At 33.3% G+C, this 13,164-nt stretch overlaps 1 protein-coding gene across 1 annotated transcript in view; it reads right to left on the bottom strand.

The window, feature by feature from the left end:
* Positions 1-623: 623 nt before the first annotated feature.
* LOC124359337 (proteoglycan 4-like) overlaps positions 624-13,164 on the bottom strand; it is a 51,577-nt gene continuing 39,036 nt past the window's right edge. Inside the window, exons 6-11 of the mRNA XM_046812003.1 lie at positions 11,515-11,557; positions 8,116-8,354; positions 6,800-6,941; positions 3,869-4,538; positions 2,848-3,087; positions 624-1,728 (exon numbers count right to left, since the gene is read on the bottom strand). Of these exons, the coding sequence (XP_046667959.1) occupies positions 1,588-1,728; positions 2,848-3,087; positions 3,869-4,538; positions 6,800-6,941; positions 8,116-8,354; positions 11,515-11,557 (1,475 nt within the window). The 3' untranslated portion in view covers positions 624-1,587. The remainder of the gene's footprint in view (positions 1,729-2,847; positions 3,088-3,868; positions 4,539-6,799; positions 6,942-8,115; positions 8,355-11,514; positions 11,558-13,164) is intronic.

Below are 13,164 nucleotides of genomic sequence, written 5' to 3' on the forward strand. Positions count from 1 at the left end.
CAACACCACTGGTTGTTTACTTCCCTCATACAGTGGGGATTTTCAATAGACTAATACCTCATGTTATGCTGATTTACTTCTCCGTTGCTACAGAACATTAACTCATCACACCATAGGACTTATATAAAAAATAATGCATTTTACTGGGATTATTCTCTTGCCCAAGTGCTGAAGTTCATTTGATGAAGGCAGTCATCTTCTTGGAGAATCTGATGTAAAGAAATTCGAAAAGGTTTCAGGTTGTTATCTACTAGAATCATCCAAACCGTTGAGCCAGACGCTTCTGAATCAGAAGCTAACCATACAACTGAATCATGAGAATTCATCATAAAATTTACAAAAACATCAGATGTTTTTTTTATCCCCAACAGGTTTTACAGTCCGCTTAGATAAATGCTAAGATAATATATTTATTAGTGTACCCCCATCTCTGTGTTCAGTATATTTGCCATAACGTATATTTATTTCTTTATTTTACTTTTTTTACATTCAGTGGCTATTTTAAACCCTATTTCACAAGTGACCATTGTATATTATAAGAGGATTTCATAAAGACTGGATTCAAGTCAGTACACAACAAAAACATAACTTACGTAAGGTTAGATGAAAAAAAAAGAATTTAATAATCAACAGTTAAATCTTTTATTATGTTACATTATATAATATTTCCAAAGTATATCGTTTCTTGGAAACCTAAAGACAGCATATATAAAGGTTTATTTATTTTAATAAGCATCTTTAATTCAATGAATAAAAGGGGTTTTCTTACTTTCTATTCTTAACTATGTTAGGATGTTACATCAACTTACATTATAATCATGAGTTCGTCTCTAATCGATCATAGAATATAGTTTCCCCAAGTTCTTCTTCAAAAGCATTTTAAATAAACATAAAATGTAGTGAAAAGAATGGTATTCTCTGGTTGTAGAGTATAACAATCTAGAAAATCAATAAGGTTCATTCAAAATCTTCAGTAGGGTATGTTACAATGATGATAAGTGTTAATATAAACCATAAAATACATATATACATACTTTACAAAACTAAAAATAATGTTACTATAAGCAAATAAACTACTGCAAAGGTCAAGTTTACATTGAGTCATATATAATATTACACTTTGTATAGAAATCTGTCTAAAAATAAATTTACAGTTTAAAAAATTAATATTTTCTTTAATGTAATTTCATAACTACAGTATAATTTATCCTAAAACATTATTTAACCCAATTTTAAAAACGAGACATTTTATAAAATTAAATTATAATATATAAAAAATTACATTACAAAAAAATACAGAAACTACATGTGGATAAATCATTTTATGGATGTAATTAATTAAGCAGAGTAGTGAGCATGTTTATTTAGAACAATTGAACACTTCACCAAGTTGAACAAAATTCCTAAACTGATCAACAGATATACTAAGTCCACTAAAAGTTTTCTATATAGAAGGAGAAAAATATTAAATATAATCTACTATGTTCATAAAAATATTATTTAATATTAATCTTACCACAAAAATGGCAGGTTCTATAAATTTACAGACATTTTGACTTAAAGCACAAAACAGTTTTTATGGACGGTTCACATTATAACACAAGGCATAGCACAACAAACAGGAAGACACACAGGAACTACGGCCTTTCCAGAACTTTCTTTCGTCTTCATTTTGCTGCTGGACTCGTACTCATACTTTGCCTTTGCCTTGTATTTGCCACCACCACTCTGCAACGTAATTATCTATTACTTCACAGAACTGTTACCTAATGCTTTGTAATAAACACCAATTTATAATGACATATTTTAATTTATTTAAGGTTATTGAATATAATCAACTGTTTAAGGATGATATTGCTCCAAAGGTCATAGCTTGTGTGGTACATTCAAGGAATCAATACAAATTCGGTTTCAATTAAACTTTAACTAAAAGGAATTTAATGGTACTTTCTAAATGACAAGAAATGTACAGGTGAAATAATTTGGGCCATGAGAGAACTGCTCAGATCACATGGTCCGTCAGAACAAACTATGGGGAAATTGTGAAATAATCTTGGCTTCAGTTATTCCTACCTGGCAAGAAGAAAGATTTTTAGCCAAGACCAATTTTATTGTATTGAGTAAATGAACACTCATTTCAACATTTTTTCTCTGTAGCTTATGACATTTGTTCTTGGACATCTTTTTAGTTGCCCAGAAACTTCAGTGACAGCAACAGTTTTGTTGTACTCTCTTTAGGTGTTACTGGACAGTAGTTATAAATCAGACAAAAGTGAGCCCACTTGCATGCTTAGCATACTATATCAATCTGTTACACGGTATTCAGTTATGTTGAGACTAAAGAAGTCATTTATTCCAACCAACGCGCTCTACAGTGTAATGAAGTATGACAACCTTGCATTATGTTCCAAAATTAAATTATGTCCATTCAATACATTGCCCAAATTTAAATAAGATTAATTTTCCTGTTACCAGATTAGTTCAACTGGACCCCTAAAGGTTCTGGTGTATACAACGATGGAGTGAATTAAATTTCTTGTTTTAGAGAAAACTGAATACATTAACTCACATCTGCCTGTAAAGTATTGTTGCAATGATGGCTAAAGCAAGTTAATAAACACTGCCAGGATGTCATATTAATAATTAACTAAAAATAACATTTTAACTTAAATAAAAGAGCAAAATAAAGTATTATTGTAAATTAATACTGTCATATATTGTACTCAATATGCATTTGTGATAATGTAAGTTTTAGGAAAAATAGCTAATTACGTTTCTTTTTTTATTGCTTATTGATAACATTAAACTGGGTTTTCATAGATTATCTACTTTATGGACAAAATTTACCTGAGACTGCATCATAGACTCTTCTTTCTTGGCAAATAATTCAACACCTGGAGGATAGTATACTGGTGGTCCAGCGATGTTCTTGGATTTGACCTGCATAGCCGCAGCAGTGGCAGCAGGAGATGGGCCTGAGGGTGGAGGTGTGGGGGGAGCTGCAGGAGCTACTGGTGGGGACGCTTCCATCCTTTGAACTGCCGGTTCCCTCACAGGCAAGTACCGAGTAGATGTTTCTTGATGATGCTGAAACGGAAATAAAAATTATAACTCTACACCATACACATAAAAGTAACATTAATCCTCGATATTAAAAAAAATTGTTGATTTACACAAGAGTCAGGTTTTATAAAACTATTCCAAAATATCAGTGAAAGTGTATATCAACATAAAAACAAAACATGTTTTGAATTTTCATTTATATTATTAGTTTAATGTTGGAACAATTATAAAAACATTCTTTTAAGGATCTGTGTGACAATTCACACACACACACACACACACATGTACACGCATGCATGCGCACACACACACACTAGTTCTATGTTTAATTTCATCACCTCAAATCTCTCACAACTTGAACCCTAAGCTTGTTTCCCTAATTGTAGGACTAATCCATGACTGTTAATTCCTTCAGTATCAATAATAGCAATATAAGCCATGAGTGGCTTATATCATGGATGAGTTCTGGAAGATACGAATATGAGCTGCCAGCTTATCGTAATTCATATTTCAAGAAAATAAAGATTGAACGATCTTTGTGATGGGATGGAGCTATCGCTAATATTTAAGGATTAATGTTTCTTAGAAGGTGTTATTAATGAACTTCCTAAATAGCCAGTGAGATTTAAATCAATTTGGAATAAATTTCTACAAATTCAAAACATCTGTTCTCCAGATCCATAGAATATCTTAGAACTATAATTTTCCTCAACAAATTAAACATTTTACATGAAAAAAGCTAACAGTTTCTATTTTGATGGAATATCTAATAGTTAATTTATTGAAAAATAGGAATTCTACTAACTTGTATGTCAGTATCAGAGAATTGAGCCATGAGTTCATCAAGTTTCTTGGGTGGCTGCTGTTGCTGCTGGTCTGGGGTGGGTGAGGGAGTGGGGAATGGTCTTGGCAGTAGTGGCACATTCTCCTCTCCAGGGTACTTGGTAGAGTGAGTGGTCTGGCTGGAGTATTTGTAGGTGATAACAGTGGGCTGTGAAGGCTGAAGAGGGGGCGGTGACACTTGGTAAGTTAAGGTCCGACTGGGATCAGAGGGACTGAACTTCTGAACTGGCTGTGGCGATTTAGGCCTTACGTAGGGAGCATTAGATGACTGTTCAAAGTTGTAAGTCTTAACAGTGGTCGATTTGTTCGTGCTGGGTAGTGGTGGAGGGGTGAAAGATACAGGAGAAGGTGACCGATGAGGGGGTGGGCTGCGAGGAACTTCTTGTCTGGTATCACGGGAAGACGTGTTGTAAGAGTAGCTGTTGACAGTGGTGATCTTAGAAGTGTTCCTGGGAGGCTCCTGTGGTGTGTTGTAGTAGTTTCGGACAGTGGTCACCTTGGTAGTAGATGTAGGGGATGGCGAGCGGACTGGCGGTTGACGGTGGTTGTCAGGAGAGAAGTCCCGGTTGGAATAGTTATACTGGCGGACTGCTGTGCTGGAAGAGCTCCTTCCTCCTGCAGGTGATGGTGACCTGTATTACAAATCATCATTTTGTTACTTAGATAAATCACCAAATATAGAGAAAATTTAGTTTTTTGAGGAGTGTACATTTTCTTAAACATTGCCACTTTACAAAAACATTTTTAATTAAAAGGAGATGGTCACAGAACTTAAGGTTTTTAAATCAAAGTATTTTAGAATGTATCAAGAAGTTCTTTTATTGTATCAAATAATTTTATTGCAGAAACAACTTAGAACTGAGAAATTTCCAACACATTAATTGATAAAGTTTATTTGGCACAACTTAATTATGTTCCTGATTGTACTGAGTTTAAATAATATAGATTGAAAGTCATAGATTGAAAGTCAGCTGACTGAACAGAGTTGCATTTATTAGGAATAATTAAAAAGTTTTAATAACTAAAAGATTGTTTGAGAAGTCACCAAAGCCAAACATAAGATTGAATGAAAGAGCTTCAAAAGGAGCTAAAGAAGCTAGAATTGATCCCAACAAGTGCAGATGGAAGAAAAAAGGAAAGAAAGGCGTTTAAGTGGTGAGAACCTCCCTACAAGTCACCATATATAAGAGGAAGGACACACCCATGCCTGTAAGGAACTTTGTTGGGCACAAATCAGCAAACCTGTTGGAACAGGTCATTATTGTTTAACAATGGACACTAATATTCTGGAATTACTTTTTCAGCAGGAATTCCCTATCTTTGGCCAAATCATCAAGCACCTCTTCATCTCTTCTCAAATTTCTTCAATTTATATGCATTTCCTCCACCTCAACATCTTCATCAAGGAATTAGCAACAAAATAATAAACTGCTAACAAAAATCTTATGGGTATGAGATTCCTTGCAATCAGTATTCCACGCCTGTAAATATAATATTAGTGGATATGATTTTTATGAATATATTAGAGATGTAGTCTCGAAAAGTGTTTGATAAATACAGTAATAAACCTTTTTAACACTTTTTGATCTTTTTTATTTTCCTACAATCATAAAAGTGAACAAAAATAAAAAAAGGTCAAAAAGTGTTAAAAAGGTTTATCGCTGTATGTATATTTTACGAACAGTTGTGTCAAGAGAAGATTTCAAAAGCTAACAGACAACTAGGAAAAGGAGCTATCTTCAGTTGTTTTCATGTCCTAAATGACCTACTGACTTGATGGGAGCTCTACCCTATAAACAGGTCATACAAACAAAACAAATGATCCAATTGACTACTACTTGATTGAACACTTTAAAAAATGGTTTAGTTATAGCTTGTATGAATAAATGCACTTTTTCTTCGTCTTCTTGTTCTTCTTCTTCTAGAATTAGCTGGTATTTATGTGATATTGGAATATTAATTATTTCTGTAATGGGTCACCAAGTGGGGAGATTGACATTTTCCTTAATGTACTTCAAATTAATTATTTCCATCCAATAAAATATGGTAAACAATATTGTTTGATGGCAATTTTGATACTATACTAAATGTGAGCGATGAGACATATACCAAATGAGTTTCCATTTGTTATTTAAAGCCATAATTCCTTATTAACATCCCTGAGTCTACTCACACCAACAATACTTGTCTGCTATAAATTGTAGTCATGGATGTAAGCCTCAACATGGTGAGTGCTCTCTATATTCCATGCAGTTTATTCATGTAGTATTAGAATTAAGTAAAAAAAGATTGGAAGGTTTTTAAACTACATTACAATGTCTTGATAGGATATTTTAATTAATTATATAAAATCTATTATTGAGGAGGCTTGCATCCAAGCAGCATTTGATTAGAATTAATCCTGTTTATGTATTCCACAACGACAAAATTTATGAGAGCCTATTCTGTAGCACATAATTACAGAGAAACTGGAATCGTAATGGAATCTTACTTTCCTTATTTAGCAATAATTGGCAAGAAAACTACAATATAATGCAATGTAATTATATTACATTAAGATCCTCGCACAGGCCAGTGGCCCATGAGGACGGGCAGAATAAGGCTTAAAAGGGGATCGGCTTCTCCTTTTTATTAAAAAAAAAAAAAAAAAAAAAAAAACAAAAGACAAAAAGACAATTAACAGTACACTCCTTTTTTGTAAGTGTATTATCCACACATAATGACTTGTTTGCAATTTCCATGTGCTTATGTACATGTATAGACAAAAATTGCAATTATAATTTGTTTCCACAATAATCGTAATCACATTATAACAATACAGTATACATGTAACACTAAAATGTGTTTTGTAAAAATACAACATTGTTTAACTTAACGATAGGGTAAGACCAACCTGTGCAGTGTAGGTGTCCTGGGTACCTCATCAGAGCTGGAGTAGTTGTAGGTGCGGACGGATGCCAGCTGTTGCCTTGCAGGAGAAGGAGATGTTTGTCTGCGATCCTGGGGAGGTGACAAGTCTCGAGAATTGGCACTTCCTGCAAAATATTTAAATCCTGATATTCTTTCTCTACAATTACTCTTCCTTGTGTTTTCTTATGTTATTGTTCATGAATACTCTTATTGTTACGTAAATACGGGTAGACAATAATTTATACAAACAATATATTTCTTAGAATAATTATAATAAATCCTGAAGCATTTACATGAACATCAATAAAATTCAACTTTGATTTTAAAAAAATTTTATGAATCTTTGAAAAATATAACAATTAGTTGTTCCATTAAATTTTACACAACATCTTGAAGTCAGGGCCATTCTCAGCTTTGGAGGGCCCCAGAAATGGAATTTGACCGGGCCCCATCATGTCTCACAACCTGTCCATCAACACGATCCCTTCAAATAGATATTTGGCATGGCCCTGCCACCTGAGAGCCCGGGCTCCGTAAAATTGTCTGGAAAAACCAGTCTGAGTACGGGTATGCTTGAAGTACATAACAACAACTTGGCTCTATTATGGTTCTGTTGTAGTGTGAGGCTAGAAAACATTTGAATACGTTGTGAGTCAATTTTAATGCACAGGAGCCAATAGTGTTGGGATTATAGCTATGTTTCATTACACTTTTCAGTGAGGATATGTAATAAATCTTTCTTATTTTTACTGGATAGTGAGTTTGGTCATAATGAAACAATCAACTGCAATAATCTGGGTCATGATTCAATATTATATTGTTTATCAAAGCCAAAAACAAATATTCAGAAGACTTAATATTTAACTTTTAAATTGTTCTAATTTCAAATTTTGAATTGCAGCTTTATATTACCTTTTAAATTTAAAAAAGCATATATTAACTTAACCTTAAAGCTAAAGGTGTTCAGTAAACAAATGACAAGACATCTCCACTTTTATTCAGCAGTTGTTATAGTGTACTACAAAATAATAAGCATATAAATGACAAGTTAATAAAATAATATATTAATCTTTAAACATTTTCTCTTTTTTTTCAAAGTGTTAAGTGTCTTAAATGGTGAACTATTCTAAAAATTAAAATTCTTTAAAAGCATTTAACAAAAATCCAGTAAATTTCAAGTTTCATTCAAAACCTTAATGATTGTCAAAAAAAAACAATCATTTTTCAAACAAAACAATCATCATCAACTGGCCTATGAATTTAATAAATCCAGTTTAATCATATCTCGAACAGGTATACCTGAGCGTGTGGTCTTGCTCTCATAATGGTAGATCTCTTTGCGAGCAACAGGGGCAGGTGATGGCTGCTCTCTCTTAGTATTGCCACCAGTGAAGACCAATTCCTTCCGCACATCCCTTTCTGGAGCAGGACTGGATCGGTTCTGGCCCACGCTGCCATAGCGCTGCTCCTGGTATGACCTCTTCTCCAGCGAACGTGAAACGTGGCCAGACTTAGGAGTGCTTGTGTCTATTGGCTCACTGTCATCAGAACAGAAATATTACTTATTACTGAATATATCATATTGATTCACACGTATTTTTAGTGACACGTAAGTGAAATCTTGGTCTCTTGTAAGAAAACCTGTGTGTCTTTGGAAATGTGCACTTGTTCTCTATTTTTAAAAGAATTATAAAATGGTGGCAGTGAATTTGTAATAATACTACTTGAATATGTAAGAATCTCAGTTTGGAAATTTTTTAAAACATTTCAAGAAATGCTAAGAAAATTAGTACAAATTAACTGTAAAAAGTCAAAATGCTTCATGTATAAACCACCCTCTTCAGAAAATACTTGTATTTCAACATAAAATTTTAGAAGTAAATGTGAGTTTAAAGAATGCAAGAAAATGCCACCCCCTCCAGTGTAGTTGAAATAATACTTTCTAATAGCTCTAAATAAATAAACTGAATTGTCACTGGAATACAGATATATAACTCATTCAACCCCGGCTATTATATTCAGTGATGTGTCGAAAATCCTGAGCCATGTATGTATGGTTTTTTACCTCTTAAAAGCTATTATTATGGTCATGACTCAATAATAAATGTATCAAAATTTTGCCAAGGGAACTATCAGCATTTGATAGCCCTCTGAATGCCAGCACTTCTGGACTTTAGATTATATCAAGTTGCTGAATCAAACTGTTCATCAAAATATAACTTAGAAACAGAAGTGAAGTATTCTTTAAACTTCACACAGTACAATGATGACAATCCAGCAAACAACAGTTTTATATGAAAAGATAGGATGAAGAAACTTCCATAATGGTCACAATATTTTCAATCATACTGGACTTTAGGTTATGTTAAAAAATCCTAACATACTTCGTCTGTCAGTAGTAAATTTTCATTTAACCTCTCTTCACAGAGCACAAAATATACCACGCAGTATGTAATCAATTTTATAATTAGATGAGTGGCTTGAATACAGTGGGAGTTAAAAGTATGGATACACTCTGCTTAGTTGTTGATGGATAAAGATGGAGGGATGTAACTCGGGATACCTCTCTAGGGAATAGAAGTGAATTTTACAGTCACTGTTACAACTTTGTCCTTTTCCCCAAAATGGGATTTCGGGAAGGCGGCTCAAAATTCTTAAATGTAAAGACCATTAAGTGATACCTCATTTCAAAGGTCTTAAAACAAGAAGAAGAACAGTGAACACTAGAGTGTTCTATCTCGACCCAGTACAAAATGGCAGCTCATTGAAATGAATTAAGTTTAAAGCATGGGAGGATCCTGCTTAACCTTCAATGGATAAACATAGAAAAATGAAACTCAGGACATCCCTCTAGGAAACAAAAGCGAACCGTTTACCCAAAATGTTTTTTTTTTTTTTTTGGAGGACAGTTTAAAAATTTTATTAATTACTAGTAATTACAGTTATGTTAAGCAATAAAACGGCTAAAACCTACTAACCTGTGTTTTTTATATCAGATGTTCAAATCGTTGTCCCAGGACAGTTTGACAATGTCCAAGCCTGTTGTAGGGACTTGAAATGACATGCTATATTGATTCACGTCCCTAAGGTCATTAATGCAATGAGGTTTCATTGTATAGACGTTGTTTTTAATGTGACTCCACTCAAAGTAGTCAAGTGGAGATAGATCTGGCGATCTTGGTAGCCACTCCATACTTCCTCTGCTGCCTATCCAGAGATTTGGAAAAATATTCTTTAAATAGTCGCGGACATGCAGGCCATAGTGTAGACATGCTCCATCCTGTTGGAACCAAACTTCATTGCAGTTGTTGGTTGTTACTTGGACAGCTGGATAAACCTGATTTTGTAATATTTCCTGGTATACCTTGACATTAAGGTTTCCATCAGTAAAAAAGGGTCCAATAAACTAATCCCTCATAATGCCAAGCCAAATGCTTAATTTTTCAGGGTGCTTTGTATGTTGCTCTCTCCTCCAATGATGGTTAACATCAGCTCAATAATGAGCATTGTGTCTGTTAACCTTTAACAATTAAGTTGCTTCATCTTAGCAAGCAATTTTGTTTAATATAATAAAATTGTATTATTATCAATGTTCTGCATCATTATTTCACCAGAAACTACTCGCCAATCAAAATCGCCCACACTTATCTAGACAAAATGAGTACGCTTTATAACCCCTGTCATGTAAAACTTCACAAAATGATGTTTGAGATATACTTAATATTGGAGAAACATTTCTTGTTGAGGCATGAGAATCTTCTACAACAGACTGTAGAACATCAAGTGACAATGCTTCATTTGTAGCCGATTTTGGTCATCTACATTTGGGGCGGACTTTAACACTGCCTGTTTTCTGGAAACATCGGATTGTTTTATAAACTCCTGATTTAGATACAGGGTTTTGATTGGGATAAGAGTCATTAAATAAATTCCTTATTTCATCATAAGATCTCTCCCAACCTCAGTAGTCTCAGATCATCAGGATCACAATACGTTCTTGTTCACTTAAACACTCCATTTCATCTAAAGTATCACAAAAATACATCTTAACTTTGTTAATTCCAACCAGAAACTGAACATGATACTGCACTTTCTCAAAACTGATAAGATAAGGGAGGCCTGCCCTGCATCAAGAAATAACTGTATAACAGGTTTGAGTTTGAAGGAAAGTGGTTGTCTATAGAAGTTATTTACCTTCTGAACGTGGATGTTCATGTTTTGCCTCAATGCGCTGCATTTTGTACAGAGATGAGATAGAAAGCTCTAGTTTTCATTGTTCTTCTTCTTTTATCAAGACCTTTCCAATGAGGTGCCACTTAATGGGTCTTTACATTAAAAATTTCCTCCCCTCAAATCCCATTTTGGGGAAATGGGCAAAGTTGTAACAGTGACTAAAAACTTCACTTCTATTTACTAGAAAGGTGCCCCATCCTAGAAAAACTCCATCCTTCCATCTTTATCCATCAAAAACTAAACGGGTGTATCCATACTTTTAACTCACACTCTATAATGAATTTTGACTATATCAAAAGTACAACACTAATTAAATTTTAGGTACCATCATTACTGTGTTATTTTCTGAATATCATAAAAGCCTTGTAACTACCTTATGATTATAATACATAGAGTGTAAAATGTTTGCTTAAATGATGAACTGTGTCTCAGTGATTAAAAATGTAATTTTAAAATCAGACTTACAGTAGTCCAGGATCAATTCCACCATGGTGCCTTGAAACGCTGCCTGTGAAAACATTGTTTGGTTAGAAATCAGAGATAACTAACACAATGACAACTATCACTGTATAAAGATGTGAATGTACACTCTAATACTTTCAGTACTAGCCTTAATTATAATCACTAACATTTATTATCAACCAATGATTACTATATTTAAACATTGTTTATTGGTTATGAAAATAATGAAGTTTTCTCTAACTTTGAAAAATTTCGATCTCCCTATTGTAAAACTGTCCTTAAAATGCTTGAAATATTCCATATTAAAGATTTTTTTCTGGTATTAGTAACAGCAAAATCAGAATATACGTTTGTGAATTTTGATTTCAGCTCCATTTAACCTTCTGCGTAGTGCAGCATCAAAGTTCACAATTAATTGTGCACTGATTAGACAATGAGAACAACTATTCACCTAGATTACACTTGATTTCACAATCTAGGTGTCTCTCATGTCGAAACAAAGCAAAGTTCATTTTGAACTTCAATGTTGCTCTTGGATCATTGAACTTCATTGACTTTATTTGGATCTCTTTGGACTCCGGATTTCAGAATTCAAGTCTGCGTCAGATTTCAGACACTGCACTAAGCAGAAGATGAAATGGAGCTGAATTCATCATTTGCATTGAATCGGCCCTTCCCACCATAGCTACATTATGTGAATATATTTTTATTCAGATTTCACTTTATGGATCTAATATTTATTTGATAGAGACATTTCACTCTTTTGTAACATACTGAATAGTAAAAACCACATTCCCAGTTAATAAAACTTTCCTTTGTGATGGTTTAACACTGTGACATGTCATGTACTGATTTTAGGACAGCTGGAGAAGTTATGATTTGTGTCCACAGCAGTCATTGTATTAATTTTAATATTTAATTTCAATTAAAAGTTATGCTTAAATATTTTACAGAAAACATTATATCCATTTTAAGTTATAGTTTTAGGGGTCAGTTTTCATGAACTTACAACTTTTTCTTTATTACTTACTACTTATAAACACAGTTTCAAATTATTATTGAATAATTATTGATAGTATTAGAATTTACTGTGGCTGAAGAAGAAAATTAATTACTGGTACACAACACTTTGGAATTTTACGTCCAATTCAGTTCATTTTGTTATTAATATATTATAGTTCACATTATTTTACTAGCCGATCAAAATATTAAATATAATTTTAGCTAGTATATTCAAATTTGTATATTTTTCCTTTGCTTCATCTACTGCAAAATTTACAAGAGTGCATTAAAAAATAACAGAATTTATATAATACTTTTCAAATATGCTTGCTCTAATATTTTGGATCTGTGGTCCTTGAAAGATCTGACCTTCATTCACGCTGTGGCATGTGTTCCATCTGCATGGATATATTCATCGATAAGAGGGAGCTGTTGTGTAAGGACATGTACCATGTACCCAACTTAGGTATAAAGATCTGCATCAAGTTTTGTGTTCTTTTGAAGAAAGTTCCCACCAACACCTTGGAAATAATTCAAGAAGAGTATGGAAACAAATTTATATCCCAAACACGTCTTTTTGAATGATACAAAATGTTTATGGAGGGAGAAACACAAGGTAAACATCAATACCATTGATATCATGGTATGGAA

This window comes from Homalodisca vitripennis, chromosome 4 (assembly GCF_021130785.1).
Source record: "Homalodisca vitripennis isolate AUS2020 chromosome 4, UT_GWSS_2.1, whole genome shotgun sequence".
Taxonomy (NCBI): domain Eukaryota; kingdom Metazoa; phylum Arthropoda; class Insecta; order Hemiptera; family Cicadellidae; genus Homalodisca; species Homalodisca vitripennis.